We start from the raw sequence: 18,143 nt of genomic DNA, 5'->3' as shown, positions 1-18,143 counted from the left end.
ACCACGCAGCAGGTGGGATCTTAGTTCCCTGACCAGGGATGGAACCTGCACCCCCTGCATTGGAAGGTGGTGCCTCAACCACTGGACCACCAGGTAAGTCCCTCTTTGAGGTTTTGATAGTGACTTGCTACCTCTCTGTGCTTCACCTGGGTAAAAGGAAGAAAATCATAACCTCCTCACTAGGTCTTCAGGAGGCATAACACAGTGACTATACATGAAACATGGATCTGTGGTAGGCACGTGGTAAACATTTAGACGTGTTCCCTATTCTTGTTAGTACTCATGCTCAGTCGTGATCAACTCTATGTGACCCCATGGACTGTAACCCACCGGCTCCTCTGTCCATGGGATTCCCCAGGCAAGAATACTGCAGTGGGTCACCATGCCTTTCTGCAGGGGATCTTCCCGACCCAGGAATTGAACCTGCACCACTGGCATCTCCTGCATTGTCAGGTGGATTCTTTACCACTGAGCTATTGGGGATGCCTATTCTTGTTAGTGTCTATCCTTCCTTGAAGGAGCATCCCGTTCCAATTCCTGATTTCCTCTCTCTGCCTCCAGGATTATCAGATGCCTTCTGCCTTGTATCTGGGGGCCACACAGAGATCTAGCAATTCTGGATGTTTAATTGGAAAAACTCATTGGACCAAATAAGGGTCAGTTCTGTCTGTACAACCCAGATAATCATGATGGTGTGATCACTCACCTAGAGCCAGACATCCTGGAATGTGAAGTCAAGTGGGCCTTAGAAAGCATCACTAGGAACAAAGCTAGTGGAGGTGATGGAATTCCAGTGGAGCTATTTCAAATCCTGAAAGATGATGCTGTGAAAGTGCTGCACTCAATATGCCAGCAAATTTGGAAAACTCAGCAGTGGCCACAGGACTGGAAAAGGTCAGTTTTCATTCCAATCCCAAAGAAAGGCAATGCCAAAGAATGCTCAAACTACCGCACAATTGCACTCATCTCACACGCTAGTAAAGTAATGCTCAAAATTCTCCAAGCCAGGATTCAGCAGTACGTGAACCGTGAACTTCCAGATGTTCAAGCTGGTTTAGAAAAGGCAGAGGAACCAGAGATCAAATTGCCAACATCCGCTGGATCATGGAAAAAGCGACAGAGTTCCAGAAAAACATGTCTGCTTTATTGACTATGCCAAAGCCTTTGACTGTGTGGATCACAATAAACTGTGGAAAATTCTGAAAGAGATGGGAATACCAGACCACCTGACCTGCCTCTTGAGAAACCTGTATGCAGGTCAGGAAGCAACAGTTAGAACTGGACATGGAACAACAGACTGGTTCCAAATAGGAAAAGGAGTACATCAAGGCTGTATATTGTCACCCTGCTTATTTAACTTATATGCAGAGTACATCATGAGAAGTGCTGGGCTGGAGGAAGCACAAGCTGGAATCAAGATTGCCGGGAGAAATATCAATCACCTCAGATATGCAGATGACACCACCCTTATGGCAGAAAGTGAAGAGGAACTCAAAAGCCTCTTGATGAAAGTGAAAGTGGAGAGTGAAAAAGTTGGCTTAAAGCTCCACATTCAGAAAACTAAGATCATGGCATCTGGTCCCATCACTTCATGGGAATTAAATGGGGAAACAGTGTTAGTTTATTTTGGGGGGGCTCCAAAATCACTGCAGATGGTGACTGCAGCCATGAAATTAAAAGACGCTTACTCCTTGGAAGGAAAGTTATGACTAACCAAGATAGCATATTGAAAAGTAGAGATTTTACTTTGCTAACAAAGGTCTGTCTAGTCAAGGCTATGGTTTTTCCAGTGGTCATGTATGGATGTGAGAGTTGGACTGTGAAGAAAGCTGAGTGCCAAAGAATTATTGCTTTTGAACTGTGGTGCTGGAGAAGACTCTTGAGAGTCCCTTGGACTGCAAGGAGATCCAACCAGTCCAACCTAAAAAGAGATCAGTCCTGGGTGTTCATTTGAAGGACTGATGCTGAAGCTGAAACTCCAATACTTTGGCCACCTGATGCGAAGAGATGACTCATTGGAAAAGACCCTGATGCTGGGAGGGATTGGGGACAGGAGGAGAAGGGGACAACAGAGGATGAGATGGCTGGATGGCATCACTGACTCGATGGACATGAGTTTGAGTGAACTCTGGGAGTTGGTGATGGACAGGGAGGCCTGACTTGCTGCGATTCATGGGGTTGCAGAGTCGGACACGACTGAGCGACTGAATTGAACTGTTTGTGCTGTTTTGTCACAGTTTAGGGTCCCTCTAGAGGGGTTTCCTGGGCTTCTCTGGTGGCTCAGATGGTAAAGAAATCTGTGAGCAATGCAGGACACTTGGGTTCAATCCCTAGTCTGGAAAGATCCCACATGCCAAAGAGCAACTAAGCCCATATGTCACAACTATCGAGGCTGTGCTCTAGAGCCCGTGCTCTGCAAACAAGAGAAGCCACTACAGTGAGAAGCCCAAGCACCACAACTAGAGAGCAGCCCCCACCCAACAACTGGAGAAAGCCCGCCCAACAACAAAGAGCCAGCACAGCCAAAAATAAGTAAATAAAATAAAATTTTTAAAAAAGAGAGAGAAAGCTCTTGAGAGCCTAACTTGGTGCTGCAGGCTGCCGTTGGCTTGCCTGACCACCATTCCCTCAACTCTGCCAAAAGTGTGTATGCCTCTTATTGCTTGCATTAAAAGCATGTGTGCCTGCAGAAACTAACACAACATTGCAAATCAACTATACTCCAAGCAAAATGAACACTCCATGGGAATTTTCTGGCAGTCCAGTGGTTAGGACTCTGAGCTTCCACTGGAGGGGGCACAGGTTTGATCCTGGTCAGGGAACTAAGATCCCACATGCCACATGGCAGGGCAAAAAAAAAAAAAAAAAAACCCTACTACCAACCCCCGCCCCGCCCCCGACACACACACACAAAGCATTCATGCCTGGAATATACAGAGTGGCATCTGTTTCTCTATTGAACCCTGACAAGTCAAGTACTGACCATATGCATAGAATTTCTGTCCTCTTGTGCAGGCTCTGATGAGTGAGGTCTGAACTGTTATTAAAAGCAATAAACTCAAAAAAAAAAAAAAGCAATAAACTCTTCACATACACATGGTTTTCTTTTCCTCATGCACCTCTGCTGAATAAAAAGGTATGAGTTTCACTTGAAGTCCTTAATATCTTTTTCATACGCCTGGAGCCTCTCATGGGTTCTGTGCATGTATATGTGCTAAGTCACTTCAGTCATGTTGGACTCTTTCAAGATCCCATGGACTGTAGCCCCCAAGTTCCTCTGTTCATGGAATTCTCCAGGCAAGAGTACTTGAGTAGGTTGCCATGCCCTCCTCCAGGGAATCTCCCTGACTCAGGGATTGAACCCACTTCTCGTGCATCTCCTGCATTGGCAGGTGGGTTCTTTACCACTAGTGCCATCGGGGAAGCTCGTGGGTTCTGAGATGGACACAAAGATCTAAATTCCAAATCAACCTTTACTCCACTCATCACCTTCATGGCTGTTTCACTCATTACACTTATAGGATTCATCTACTGAAAGAACCCTCAGATGAGTGTGAAAACTCAGCTCTACGCAATATCCTTTCCACACACACAGCACTTGTAGGGCTTCTCCTCCTCATGGACTCTAGTGAATATGAAGGTATTTGATCTCTCTGGAGCTCTTTCTACCCCTATTCACAGTAAATCCTCCATCCTGGGTGTAAACTAAGAAGACTTGAGGAATATCACTTAAACTGAATTTGGGGAAATACTTCCCTGGTGTTCCATTGGATAAGACTCCACATTTCCAATGCAAGGGCCCTGGGTTCAACTCCTGGTCAGGGAAGTAGATCCCACATGCCACAACTAAGACCTGGCATGTGTGTGTGTGCTAAGTTGCTTCGGTCATGTCCGACTCTTTGCAACCCAGTGGAATATAGCCCAGCAGGCTCCTCTGTCCGTGGAATTTCTCAGGGAAGAATACTGGGATGGGTTGCCATTCCCTCCTCCATAGGATCTTCCTGACCCAGGGACTGAACCCACATCTCATGTGGCTCCTGCACTGCAGGTGGATTCTTTACTGCTGAGTCACTTGGGAAGCCCTTAGAACTGTGTACTACACCTAAACAGGTTTCCTGCCACAAAAGATCCAAAGTCTTGCAGCAGCATACCCCAAGTATCCAGTATACAACAACAACAAAAATCACTCATCATACCAAGAACCAGAACAATCAGAACTTGAATGAGAAAAAACAATTAACAGACATCAATACCAATTTAGATGTTGGGATTATCTGAAAAAGATTTGGAATTAGGTACATAATCCTCCTTTTTGTCTCAGCTAGTTTGAGTTGAGTTTCCTGTTTCTTGCAATTGAGAACATCCTAGTGGTTATAAACCACCAGGAGCTCTGAGCAGCCCACTCCAGGGTCTGGTGATGGCCCTGGATTTCTTCAGTAACATGAAATTTGAGATAGAATAGAATTAAAGTATCCAGTGTCCTGGAAGGTAAGGCCCAGAAGAAACTGTGAGAACAACAAGGTTCTACTATATAGCACAGGGAACTCTACTCAATATCTTGTAATAACCTATAGGGGAAAAGAATCTGAAAAAGAATATACCAATATATACATAAATCACTTTGCTGAACACTTGAGAGTAATACAACATTGTAAATTAACTATATTTCAATAAAACAATAGTGGAAAGCCTCCAGTAAACGTACACTTGAGTAAACTGTTCAACCAAGCAAACTTGAAAGCATCTGAGAGGTACAGAGTGGTGTTCAAAACATTCTGCCTTAATAGCTTAGTGCAGCATCTAGAATGCATGTTTTAATGTTTCCCCCTTTTGTACACTCTTTGCCACAAAATTTTATGGAAAGAAAACCAACTTTCTGTTTAGTCTGGTCACCAAGGACCCAATACAAGAAAAATAATGAAACTTACACTACATATGACTGATGGTACACTGTCCAGAGAAAGTCTTACCTGGTAAGATAAAAACTTGGGTCCTTTTCTGCCTGTAAAGTGAAGCTAAGCAGGACAGAATGCAATGGAAAAAATCTAACATTCAAATTGCAGATTGCATGATTTTACATATCTTTATTAAATGATCATTTCTTTGAATTAATGTTTAAGGCCTCTTCTAAGAATCCTTTTCCTAGTACAATTTATTGTGATTAACTGGGATTGAGTGCACTAAAATTTTCAAATGTTTGTCCTATTTATAGTAGGTTTTCCTATCCTTCGAGTGATACAAATTCCAGGGCACCTGCTATGTTTGGCACTGGTGCCAGGTCATGGCTGTATAGCAGCAAACAGATTTCCTGCCCCTATGGAACCTACATTCCAGTGGACATGGATTTTGTTGTGTCCATCATTATACTTTTGCTAAAGTCCTGAGAGTACTTCTAATTGTAAAGCCTCCCCTATGTAGATTCTATTGAATGTGAAAGTTCTGATTGAAACCCACTGCACCATCCTTATAGGTTTTCACTGCTGTATATTTTCTTGAAAATTGTGACATTTTGGTCTCTGTTGGACATACCAGCCATACTCATACAAATAGGTCTCCTCATTGGAATTCAGATGACTGTAAAAAATACAGCTCCCTCTTGAATTCTTAAAATACAACATTTTATAACTAGCCCCTGCTGTGCAGGTTTTCTGATAAAAATGTCATGTCTAGGTTCTGAAGAAATTTTTATCACACTTGTACACACAAGTGTACTGGACTGATCACTACTATGGACTCTCTGATGAACCCAAAGACAAGAACTCTTGCTAAAGCCCTTACCACAGTCAAAACATTTGTAGGGTTTCTCTCCTGTATGGACCCTCCAATGAAGATGGGAGGTCTGACTGAAGCTCTTCCCACACATGCTGTACTTAAAGGGTTTCTCTCCTGTGTGGATACTCAGATGAACATGAAGGTATCAGTTCCAGATGAAGCCTTTCCCACATTCTTCACATTTCTAGGGTTTCTCCCCTGTATGGACTCTCTGATGGGCTTGAAGATGTGGGCTCCAACTGAAACCCTTCCCACACACATCACACATGTAGGGTTTCTCTCAGGTGTGGACCCACTGGTGGTCTTGAATATGTGAGTTTTGACTGAAGCCTTTCCCACACAAATCACATCTGTAGGGTTTCTCCCTCATGTGGACTCTCTGATGGGCCTGAAGATGGGAAATCTGACTGAAGTCCTTGCCACACATATCACATTTGTAGGGTTTCTCTCCTGTGTGGACTCTCTGATGGCCCTGAAGATGGAAATTCCAGCTGAAGTTCTTATCAAACACATCACATTTGTAGGGTTTCTCCCCGGTGTGGATTCTGATGGGCTTAAAGGTTTGAGGCCTTACTGGTCTTTCCCACATACCTCACATTTATGTGGTTTCTCTCCAGTGTGAACTTTTGAAGAGGACCACAGCTCTGGCTGAACATCCTGTCACATGTGTTTTATTTGGATGTTTTGTCTTGAGGGTAGGCTGTTTGATGGGCTTGAAGTTGTGATATCTTATTAAAGCCTTTACCACACAGCTCACATTTCCAAGATTTCTCTTCAGTGTTGTCCACACAGCAACTGTTGAGGTCTAACACATGACTGAAGCCCTTCCTATACTGGCCACATCTATACACATCCACCCTGGGGTGAATGGGCTCAGCAGCAGGAAGGGGGGAGTTCTGATTGAAGCACTCAGCACATACCTGACATTGTAGGGTTTCTCCCCTGGGTTGGCTCTCTGGTGGGTTTGCATATGTGAGCTCTGACTCAAGCCCTTCCCATACTCACTATACATACAGGGCTCCTCTCCTTCTTGCAGCTGCTGCTGAAGTTCAAGATCAGAGACAAGGTTGATGCCTTTTCCATTCTCATCAGAGGTCTGACCTTCTGAGTGGATGATGCTATGCTGGGATGTGTTCCTCACAAAGTCTTTTCCACAATTATTGTGGCCAAATGCCATCTTGCTTTTGGGTACTTCCTGATCACCATGTGATGAGAGATCATTCTCATGATGCAATGATCACATGGCCACAGTTTATTTTTTACGTCAATTTGCTGATACCTCAGAGAAGGCAATGGCACCCCACTCCAGTACTCTTGCCTGGAAAATGCCATGGACGGAGGAGCCTGGTATGCTGCAGTCCATGGGGTCACTAAGAGTCAGACACGACTGAGTGACTTCCCTTTCACTTTTCACTTTTATGCATTGGAGAAGGAAATGGCAACCCACTCCAGTGTTCTTGCCTGGAGAATCCCAGGGACAGGGGAGCCTGGTGGGCTTCCATCTATGGGGTCGCACAGAGTCGGACACTACTGAAGTGACTTAGCAGCAGCTGATACCTACTCTGATAATTCTGACTCTCTCAGATTCATTTTCATCCAGAAATCTCAGGAGGTCTGAATTTGAAGCTATTGATTGTTGACACTATTGGAACTCTTCCCTTGAAGCTTTCCCACACAGTTCTCATCTTCAGCAACCTCAGCATATTCTCCTGCCTGCACCCAACAGGAGGAATCAACTTGTTTTAGTAATTTGGACTTGTTGATTTGTAGACCTATTATTGAGTCCTGAGTTCTGGTTAATTTATTTGTAAATTGTTTCCATATCTGCCTGCACATAAGGCCTTCATGCAAAATGTGTATTAGTCCTATTTCTTGAATTCATTTTGATTCCTGTGTCCTAGAAGGATAAAAAATTCAGAGATGAAAGTGAGGACAAGTTCAGGGATATAAGATATTTCACAGGTCGACTGTGTTGGGAGATCCTATTCAACCAATGCATTGTTCAGCTGGATTCTTAGTTTTATCATGCCTATGGAAACAAAGAAGTAATAATGGGACTCATTTAGAAGTATGCTGATGGGACTTCCCTGGTGGTCCAGTGGTTAAAACTCTGCATTCTCAATGCAGTGGGTATCAGTTCAATCTGTTGGTTGGGTAACTAAGATCCCACATGCTGCATGTCATGGCCTAAAAATAAATAAATGAATGAATAAAATTAAATTTTTAAAAAGGAACTAATATGCCGAGGCTTATAGATGAGGTCAAAAGAGACATACAGTGCTACAGAGCACGGGATGTTCTCAGCAAGAGTGAAAAGAATATATTTGCAAAGGGAGACATCGCCTCTGTCCTGATAATGAACCCATGAGATAACTTTATTTTCCTTAATTTAGCCACTAAATGCACATGTTAATACATAAGCTGGGCTTCCCAGGTGGCACAGTGGGAATGAATCCTCCTGCCAGTGCAGGAGATACAAGAGATGTGGGTTTGATCCCTGGGTTGGGAAAATCCCCTGGAGTAGGAAATGGCAACCCACTCCAGTATTCTTGCCTGGGAAATCCCATGGGCAGAGGAGCTCAGAAGGCCACGTCCATGGGGTCACAAAGAGTTGGAGATGACTGAGCACAAGCACAATACATAAGCTAGATTTGAGAGAGTTCTTCTTTATTTCAATGATGTCTGAATATATAATATTCAACTAATGAACATTATAACTGGGGAAAAAAACTAGAAAACTTATTCCCTTAGCTGACACATCTTATGGCAATAAAAAAAAATCCTATGATAATTATTGCTGCTCAATTTGGCTGGATTTTCTGAAAAGCCTGAATGGCTAATATTATCTTCCAGGTTTTGTAGATATGCATCAGCATATACCAATAGATGCTGTGGTAGCTAGCACACAAAACAGCCTCAAATGATCCCTGCTTCCTAATATGAACACCCTATTGAAGTCCCCTCCACAACCTATCAGGATTGGTCTGCGAAGCCAATAGGATATGGCAGAAGTGCTGGTGATCACTTCCAAGATTATCCCATAAAAGACACTGTAGTTTCTGCCTTCTACTCCTTTGAGTGCAAGTACCTTGGGAAAACTAGCTGCTGTGTTTTGAGAACATTCAGGGAGAGGGCTGTTTGCCAATGAACTAAGGCCTCCTCTCCTGTCAAGCCAGGGTAGAAATGAGGCCTCCTGCCAACAACTCTGTGAATGACCCCATCTTGGAAGCACGTCCTTCAGGCCCATAAAGCCCTCAAAGGACTGCAGCTCTGGCAGACTTGAGATCTTACGAGATCGTGAGCGAGGCTGCCCCAGAATTTTGATGCACAGGAACTGTGATGTCTATAGTTTTAAGCTGAGAAATTTAAGAATAATTTGTCATACAGCAACAGATGACTAATTAGGCACATAGAAACTAAAGTTAGACATTCATCAGAAGATGAACTGTGTTCTGAAATAATCCTTTCATCACACCAGTTTATCCTCCACTCGTGAGCTGTCTGCAGGAGGAGCGGACAGTGAGACCCACTTAACACCACTCTCTGTGAGCTGCAAGGGCTCAGATCTGCATGGTTCTCACCTGAACACTCATCTCGGGTTTCTGGCTCCATCACCCAAAGCTGCTCTTCTCTCCCCAACTGGAGTATTATGTCTAACGTGAAGGGTTGATATCCTGTGACAAAGTAACCATACATGTGTAAGGTGAATAAAAACAAAATTTTTAATTCCAATACTATGATCTTCATGCACTCTGAGCAATATTTTTCCAAATTCTGATCATGACCTGTTGTAATAAATATCTCTTCTGTTGTGATTGGGCATGCAAATAAACAGATGCACATCACTGAAACAAGTGACTGAGTCCTAACCATTATCTGCTTTTTTTTAAAATAAGGATTCTACTTTTACAGCTTTGTAGATCTCAACATTTATGCGTTTTCATTTTCATATTGTACAGAAGTTTTACTTCACATGATTAAATAGATTAGCTTATTTCAACTGCCAGTTAACTTTGTTCTTTTGTTTGCTTGTTTTTTGGCTGTGTCCTGCAGCACATGGGATCTTAGTTACCTGACCAGGGGCTTGAACCTGTGCCCCCTGTACTGGAAGTACAGAGTCTCTTACCCACTGGACCACCAGGGAAGTCCCTGATTAACTACTTTTATCATATCTCCTTTCCTGTTTTTTACTCACAGTTTCTGTTGCACTATACACAGTTTCTGAAAAGCTATGCTACTTCTGTCCTAGTTCATTAAACGCAATAATGATACAATTCACTAACTGACTTTAAACCACAAGATGTTACAACTGCAATTTGAGGAAACAGGCAAGGAATAAATAAGATGTCCCATAAAAAGGAGGGAATTCAGGCCCCCACATGCAAGGAAGCATTTCAAGAGCCCCCAAATCTTAACATGTTGACACCAAGGCACTCTTGAGGGTTGACAGAGTCCCTGAGCCCTCACCCATGGAGACCAGGTTCCAGAAGTTCTCCAGCATCATGTCAGGGTAAGTTTCCTCTGGGCCAAGTCCAGCAGTCCCAGCTCCTCCTTGGTGAAGGTCACAGTCACCTCCTTGAAGGACTGCCTCCTACAACACCAAACACATGTAGCCTCAATCTTATGATCAGTAGAGTGTGGGGGGTAGGAAGTCACTGTTTAATGGGTATGGAATTTCACTTTGAGAAGAAGAAAAAAGTTCTGGAGATGTGTTCAACAGTGTGAATGTACTTAAAAGTACAGAACTGCACATTTAAAAATGGTTAAAATGGTAAATTTTATGCTATGTACATTTTATCACAATAAAAAAGCACGTCAGGAGGTGGATGAATAACCCAATTGTGTATATCAAGTGAAATATGCAATGAAATACAATGAAGTAATAAAAAGGAGCAAACTATTGACCTGTGTTCAAAATGAACAAATGATGCCAGACACAAAAAGAGTACATACTGTGTAATTCCATTAACATGAAACTCAAGAAATGATGAATCTAGTCTGTAGTGACATAAAGTACATCAGGCATGTGGGGTAGGGATTAACTGGGGATGAGGGAACCTTTTTGGTGATGAAAATGGTCTACATCTAGACTGAGGCAGTTGTCACATGGGTATGTTTGTCAGAATTGATCAAATACACTTATTATATGTAAATTACATGTAAATTTCACCTCAAATGATATAAAAAGACACAATTAACAAAGCAAATAGACAAACCACAGAATGGAAAAAATTACTCCCAAAATGTATATATAACAAAGGACTTGAACTCAGAAAATATAAAGAACTCCTTAATAATAAAAAGTAGAAGCCAATTTTTTAAATGGGCAAACAACTTCAGCAAGCTTTTCATAAGAGATATGACAAAGGAGAAAACCCACGAAAAAGTATTCAACATCACGAGGGAAAAAGAAATCACAGTCATGGTGAGATGTCATTCCATTCAGCTCAGTCACTCAGTCCTGTCCGACTCTTTGTGACCCCATTGATTTCAGCACGCCAGGCTTCCCTGTCCATCACCAGCTCCTGGAGCTTACTCAAACTCCTGTCCATTGCGTTGGTGATGCCATCCAACCATCTCATCCTCTGTCATCCCCTTCTCCTCCCACCTTCAATCTTTCCCAGTATCAGGGTCTTTTCCAATGAGTCAGTTCTTCACATCAGGTGGCCAAAGTACTGGAGTTTCAGCTTCAGCATCAGCCCTTCCAATGAATATTCAGGACTGATTTCCTTTAGGATTGACAGGTTGGATCTCCTTGGAGTACAAGGGGCTCTCAAGAGTGTTCTCCAACACCACAGTTCAAAAGCATCGATTCTTTGGTGCTCAGCTTTCTTTATAGTCCAACTCTCACATCCATACCAACTCTCACCATCATAGCTTTGACTAGATGGACCTTTGTTGGTAAAGTAATGTCTCTGCTTTTTAACATGCTATCTAGGTTGGTCATAGCTTTTCTTCCAAGGAGCAAGCATCTTTTAATTTCATGGCTGCATTCACCATCTGCAGTGATTTTGGAGCCCAGGAAAATAAAGTCTGTCACTGTTTCCATTGTTTTCCCATCTATTTGCCATGAAGTGATGGGACCGGATGCCATGACCTTAGTTTTCTGAATGTTGAGTTTTAAGCCAACTTTTTCACTCTCCTCTTTCACTTTCATCAAGAAGCTCTTTAGTTCTTCTTCACTTTTGTCTGACTCTTTGTGACTTCATGGACTATACTGTTCATGGAATTTTCCAAGCCAGAATACTGGATCCTCTTCTCCAGGGGATCTTCCCAACCCAGGGATCAAACCCAGGTCTCTCACATTGCAAGCAGATTCTTTTCTAGCTGAGCCACAAGGGAAGCCTATCATTTCATTAGAATGGCTTAAAGAAACAAGATCCATAATACCAAATGACAGAAAAGAAGAAGGGCACACTGAAAATTTCATGCACCACTGCTGTGCTGTCAAATGGCACAGGTATTTTGCAAAAGAGTGTTTATTCACTTACCCTACAAATCCAGTCATTCCATTTCTAAATGTTTACCCAAGAGATATGAAAACACATCCCTAAGAAGGTCTGTGAGGCATGATCATGAGAGCAAAACAATTAAAAGCTACAAATAGGGACTTCCCTGGCAGTCCAGTAGTTAAAACTCCATGCTCCCTTGGCAGGAGGCTTGGGTTCAATCCCTGGTCAGGGAATTAAGATTCCATATGTCACAAACTATGGGCAAAAAAATAAATTAATGAATGAAATAAATAATATAGAAATAAATTATGAAATTTAAAAAATAAATACATTACAGCTACAAACAACTCAAATATCTCTTTTAAAAGGACAAACTGTGATCTATTCATAAAATGGAATATGATAAAAAGGAATGGATTACTGACACCTGCAACAACACAGCTGAATCTCAAAAACATTATGCAGGGTCAAAGAGGTACAAGAGTACATACAGTGTGATTTTGTTAATTATGTTTAATTTGAAAACAAACAAATTTAATCATATGATGACAGATCAGAACAGGAGATGCTTCCCAGTCAAAGAAACTGACTTGAAAGAGACATGAGAGAACTTTGGGGGTAATATAAGAGTTTTTATTTCTGTTTTGGATAGTGGGTTAATACAATTACACAACCTTGAAAACAGCATATACAACTGTCATTGACCCAACACTTAAGATTTGTGTAGTTTTTGTAAGTAAATTATATTCCATTTTTAAAAGCCCTAAGCAAAAGTGTTATGAATCAAAACCAAATTTAATCAGAGTTACAACAGTCTGTAGGCTTAACTGTGACTTCTGAATGGTTAAATAAAACACAGAAACCCTTCTGAGGTAATACATAAAAGAATGCTGAATCATAAAAAAACTCGATAATATTAAGTGAAAATATAAAATTGAAGTCTGTACATAGACTATGATTCTAAGTAAATAAAGGATCATAGACTATGATTTTAAGTAAATAAAGTATAGCTGACTTACAAGCAGTGTAGTAATTTGTGTTTTTCAGATTTTTTGATGTCTGAGTTTCTGTACTATTATTTGTGAAATGAAGATGACAAAATAAAAAAAATAACTAAAAGCAAAAGCAAAAATATAACCATAAAAAAGCAAGTACATGGCATACAAGGAATGTTTTCTTCCTTTATCCTTCCCATGGAAGAGAAAAAAGATAACAGAAGAGAAGAAAATAAAAGAGAAAAAAAAAACATGATAATAGAGAAAAGACTTGTGATTGTTAAAGGGTGGAAGAGGGATGCACTGAGAGTTTGGAATTAGCAGATGCAAACTACTATTCATAAGATGGATAAACAACAAGGTCCTACTGTATAGCACAGAGAACTATATTCAATACCCTGTGATAAACCATAATGGAAAAGAATTTGAATAAGAATGTGTTCATATGCATAATGCAAATACTCTGCTGTACAGGGGAAATTAACACAACACTGTAAATCAATTATGCTTCAATTTTTAAAAATGTACCTAATCTTTAAGAAAAGAGAATCTTTGCAGAAAGAGATGTAATTTTAAGAGATAAAACTCAACTCACCTGGAACTTGGTCATGCTCTGCCACCCATTCTGGGGGAAGTCAAGAGTCCTGGGAAGACATAGTGGCAAAGGAGAAAGAAACCTTGAGACATAGGTCCAAGCCCAAGTGTCTGCTTCGTGTGAATCACCAGCCTCTCTGGCCCTTAAGCAGTAGAGCTCATACAAGAGTCCCTTGGGGCTCCCGGGGTTCAGGGCCATCATTCTCATCCTGGGTATTGGGGGAAATGAAAGGCTGTGGGATGTACTGGCTATGAGAGTGGACTCTGGGGCCAACAGGTCCCAGGTCAACCCTGGTGCTACTCCTGTGACATAAGATACTGGTTTTCCTGCCCTCAGTTCCTGACACAGGCTCCTGAAACCTTCATAATTTCCTGAATGCTAGAAGTGTGTTTTGTTTCGCCTTCATTCCATTAAAGGAGTCTTTTTATAACATCCAGATTTCAGAGACTGTTTAATGCTCTGTCTTAAGAAATTCACCCTTATTTCTAACAAGTCCATAATTCTGATTGGCTATGTCACTTAATAGTTTCTGGTCTTGTAATGATATTTCATTGATATCAGCATCTGGTTCTATAAAAGGTATAAATACAGTTCTTGTGAATTTTCTTCCAGTAGTCAGAAGAGTCTCAATGGCACATCCTCCTCTGCCATGATGACTGAAGTAAAAAAAAAAATTTTTTTAAATACAACTGCTAGGTTTCCTTTTTTTTTTTTTTTCATTTTAAACAAAAGTGCAATGGTCTGTCTCACTTAAATGAATACTGTAGTGGCCACAAGAGATCTGAATTTATAAGGGTGCTTTCGGGATTAAGTGAGCAAGTCCAATAGCCCTGAATAGGCAAGTCAATCCTGACAGAAAGTCAATTAGTGGTTGCCAGGGGCTGGAAGGGGGCAAGTGAGAGGTGACAGCTCAGGGGCATGGGGTTTCTTCTGGGGGTGATGAAAATGTTCTGGAACTAGACGGTGGTGATGGTTGTACAATCCTGTGAATATACTAAAAAGTTGTATATTTTGTAAGAAAAAGTATATGTGAATTACATCTCAAGTTAAAAAATAGAAGAAAGGACTTCCCTGGTGGTCCAGTGGTTAAGACTGTGCTTTCACTGCAGAGGGCATAGGTTCAAACCCTGGTCAGGAAACTATAACCCCACAAATCACAAAGAGCAGCCTAAAAAATATTTTTTTAATAAAAAAATTTAAAAAAACAGGGGAAGAAAACAGGCTTGGCTCAGTGCTTGGCACATAACACAAGCTCTCAATAAGTGATGATATGATGATTATTTTCCCCATATAATGGAAGAGAAAGCTGAGGATTCATGCAATTACTTTACTGATAATCACAGAGCACATGACTCCAACTCTGATTCCAGGGCTGGTCTCCAGGTCTCTAATCACACAGAAGGGTGTCACTGGGGAGAAACGAAAGGGGAGTTGGAGAATATAGACTCTGCACATGGAATCAAAGGATGACAGAAGACACACTTTCTCAGGCAAGGATTGGGCTGGACCATCTCAGAGGTTCCTCTGAGCTGTAAAATCTTGAGGCTGTTCCTGATTGGGAGGAGAGAAGATAAATTGCATCTTCCAATTTTTTCCTCTGGGTTTCGGGAACCTCAGTCATCAACCTGGTTCCAACCCATCCAGGCTCTACATGACGGTGGTTAACATGCATGTAGACCCCAGATAGGTTGGAACCAGGTTGATGAATGAGATTCCCAACAAAAGTCTGTATAGTCAAAGCTATGGTTTTTCCAGTAGTCGTGTATGGATATGAGAGTTGGATCATAAAGAAGGCTGAGCGCGAAGAATTGATGCTCTTGAATGGTGGTGCTGGAGAAGACTCTTTTGAGAGTCCCTTGGACTCCAAGGAGATCAAACCAGTCAATCCTAAAGGAAATCAATCCTGAATATTCATTGGAAGGATCGATACTGAAGCTCCAATCCTTTGGCCACTTGATGCAAAGACCTGACTCATCAGAAAAGACCCTGACGCTGGGAAAGATTGAAGGCAGGAGGAGGAGGAGACGACAGAGGACTAGATGGTTGGATGTCATTGCCAACTCAATGGACATCAGTTTGAGCAAACTCCAGGAGATGGTGAAGGATGGGGAAGCCTAGCACGCTGCAGTCCATGGGGTTGCAAAGATTCAGACACAACTAAGCAACTTTCACTTCACTTCACAATGCATATAAAGCCTGTAGAAGAATACCTGGCATTCACTATGTTAACAGATTATTATTACTCATTCATCAGCAGGTCTCATCCAACCTCCCATTTATTCTATAAACATTGGAACATTTATCTGGTAGACAAAACCTGCTCATGAGTGAAGGAAACTTGTTGCCCACCTGGCAGAAATGACACGGCAAGATAAAATTCCCTCACGTTGGGACAATGTACCAGGATTCGTGCGTCACTCACTCTCTCCTCTCTGTGAGTTCTCTTTGAGAAATCAGGGTCAGGCATGGAGAGATAAGATAATACGGGAGAATGAAAAGACACAGTTGTGTGTCTCGGGCCCAGGATATCTTACAGCGGACATCCCCATGCACCGGCTAGAGGTGAGACCCTCTTCTTCCTTTAAAAAAGATCAGGGCTGTGGGTGTCAAAGGAATCCACGGAAAACCCTCTTTCTGCAGAGGTTAGAGAGGTTCTGAGCTGGAGCTCAGAACACCCGGGGCTCATAGAGGCTTTCAAGGACTGAAAGCATCGCGGAAAGAAGAAACTGAACAATCAACCACTTTTAGCAGGTGCCAGCGATCGGTTCTAAGCAGTTTCACATTTGCTTCCCGTGAATCTCATCACATGCCAACTAAGGAGGTAACACTATTAACTTTTTACATAAGTGAATCGGAGCAATCTGATAATTCTACGAAGAGTATATCCGTAAGAGATGGCAGAGCGTGCACAAGGTAAGGGAGGCGAGAAAAACCAAGGGGCTGAGAGACTCTCAAACTCGGAGAGCGCTACCCCGCTTTGCCCCCAACCAGGGGACCCGAGAACCTCACCAAACGCCAGACACAAAAACCGTCATCCCTGCCCTCCATTGCTTCTGTTTCACGAGGGTGAAGGCGAGGGCGGCAGCTGCGTATTCCACATCCAGACAGGATCAGAAGAGACCCAGACTCCAGGTACTGACTGACTCACCTCTCAGAAGATACTGAAGCCTCTCACTCCTGTAGCGGAAGTGCCCGGACTGCACGCTGTTCCCGGACTACACTTCCCAGAATCCCCCACCGGAACAAGGCCCACCCTCGGGGACGGAAGTGGCGCTGAATACCCGGCGCACTGGACTACACTTCCCAGAATCCTCGGCAAAAGTAGTGAAACTTTGAAAAATGAAGCTCGTTCAGTTCACCGAGGTGCTGTTTTAGCTTGATCTTTCTTTTCCTTCCTGTCTTTTGGAGGGTCTGGGGTGTTGTTTTCATTACATTACTAATAAGTGTGGCTGAAAAGTAAATGTGGCTGCATGAAAAAACGGCGAAGAGAGAATCTCAAACTTGGTTTATTGTTTTTTTACTTGTACCTGGATGCATTTAGACCACTGACAATGTTTACTTGGCATGACCTAGTCATTCCAATATGTTAAAAACTCACCAGAAGGAAAAGTAACCTTTGATCAAGCCACAAAACAAATAACAAAGTTTCCCACTTTTGTTGGCTTTAATTGCTCCTTTTGAAAGCTGGAGTTTCTAGCAAATTAAAGAAGATGCATTAGCAAGAAGGGAGGGAAATACTGTAATTTGAAAAAGAAAGGCCTAGAATACAGGCATACCTCGGAGATATTTTAGGTTAGATTCCAGACCACTGCAATCGAGCAAATTATGAAATGTTCTATATTACACTATAGTAGTCAAGGTATGCAATTACATATTAAAAAATAATGTATGTACCTTAATTTTAAAATGCTGTTGGAAAAGTGGTAGCAGAAGACTTGCTTGACACGGGTTTGCCACAAACCTTCAATTTGTAAAATCATCATAACAAATAAAACCATCATAAATACTACAGAATGTTTTTTCTCCAGGTTGGTCTAAATCATTGAGCCATGATTATTCAAAAAGTTGGTGTGAAAGTGGAGTATCCTGCTCAGATAACCATAACAAATTCAGCTCCTTTTTTCCAACTTTATGAGGTATAATTGATAAGTAAAATTTTAATATATGTGTTGAATTTATATATACTGTAAAAGGATTCCCACAAATGAATTACTTAACACCTCATCACATAGCTAACTGGGGGTGCAGGGAGACCCTTTAATATCTATTCTTAGCGAATTTCAACTATACAATATCGCATTATCAACTATAGTCACCAAGCTATAGATT

At 41.8% G+C, this 18,143-nt stretch overlaps 1 protein-coding gene across 2 annotated transcripts; it reads right to left on the bottom strand.

The window, feature by feature from the left end:
• Positions 1 to 4,639: 4,639 nt before the first annotated feature.
• Positions 4,640 to 16,956, bottom strand: LOC133230725 (zinc finger protein 233-like). 2 transcript variants are annotated; one of them, XM_061388574.1, is made up of 5 exons: positions 16,824 to 16,956; positions 13,815 to 13,863; positions 10,240 to 10,363; positions 9,354 to 9,446; positions 4,640 to 7,669 (listed from the first exon to the last, which is right to left on the bottom strand). In XM_061388574.1, the coding sequence occupies exons 1-5, from the start codon at positions 16,847 to 16,849 to the stop codon at positions 7,638 to 7,640; spliced, it is 324 nt and encodes a 107-aa protein (XP_061244558.1). In that variant the 5' UTR covers positions 16,850 to 16,956; the 3' UTR covers positions 4,640 to 7,637. The 2 variants fall into 2 exon arrangements, with proteins under 2 accessions (XP_061244558.1, XP_061244557.1); XM_061388573.1 differs by lacking the exon at positions 16,824 to 16,956 and having other exon boundaries at positions 13,815 to 16,816.
• Between the last annotated feature and the right edge of the window lie 1,187 nt (positions 16,957 to 18,143).

Source organism: Bos javanicus, chromosome 18, assembly GCF_032452875.1.
Source record: "Bos javanicus breed banteng chromosome 18, ARS-OSU_banteng_1.0, whole genome shotgun sequence".
NCBI classification, from domain to species: domain Eukaryota; kingdom Metazoa; phylum Chordata; class Mammalia; order Artiodactyla; family Bovidae; genus Bos; species Bos javanicus.
This window is presented reverse-complemented; position numbering and strand designations above follow the sequence as displayed.

Bases quoted from the DNA above. Each gene is read 5' to 3' on its own strand.
- LOC133230725 (XM_061388573.1), bottom strand. From the start codon at position 14,021: ATGAGAATGATGGCCCTGAACCCCGGGAGCCCCAAGGGACTCTTGTAT. The intron at 10,364-13,814 runs GTGAGTTGAGTT...TTGGTGTTGTAG, and splicing joins AGAGCATGACCAAGTTCCAG to GAGGCAGTCCTTCAAGGAGG. The intron at 7,670-9,353 runs GTGAGAACCATG...TTATCCTTCTAG, and splicing joins AACCCGAGATGAGTGTTCAG to GACACAGGAATCAAAATGAA.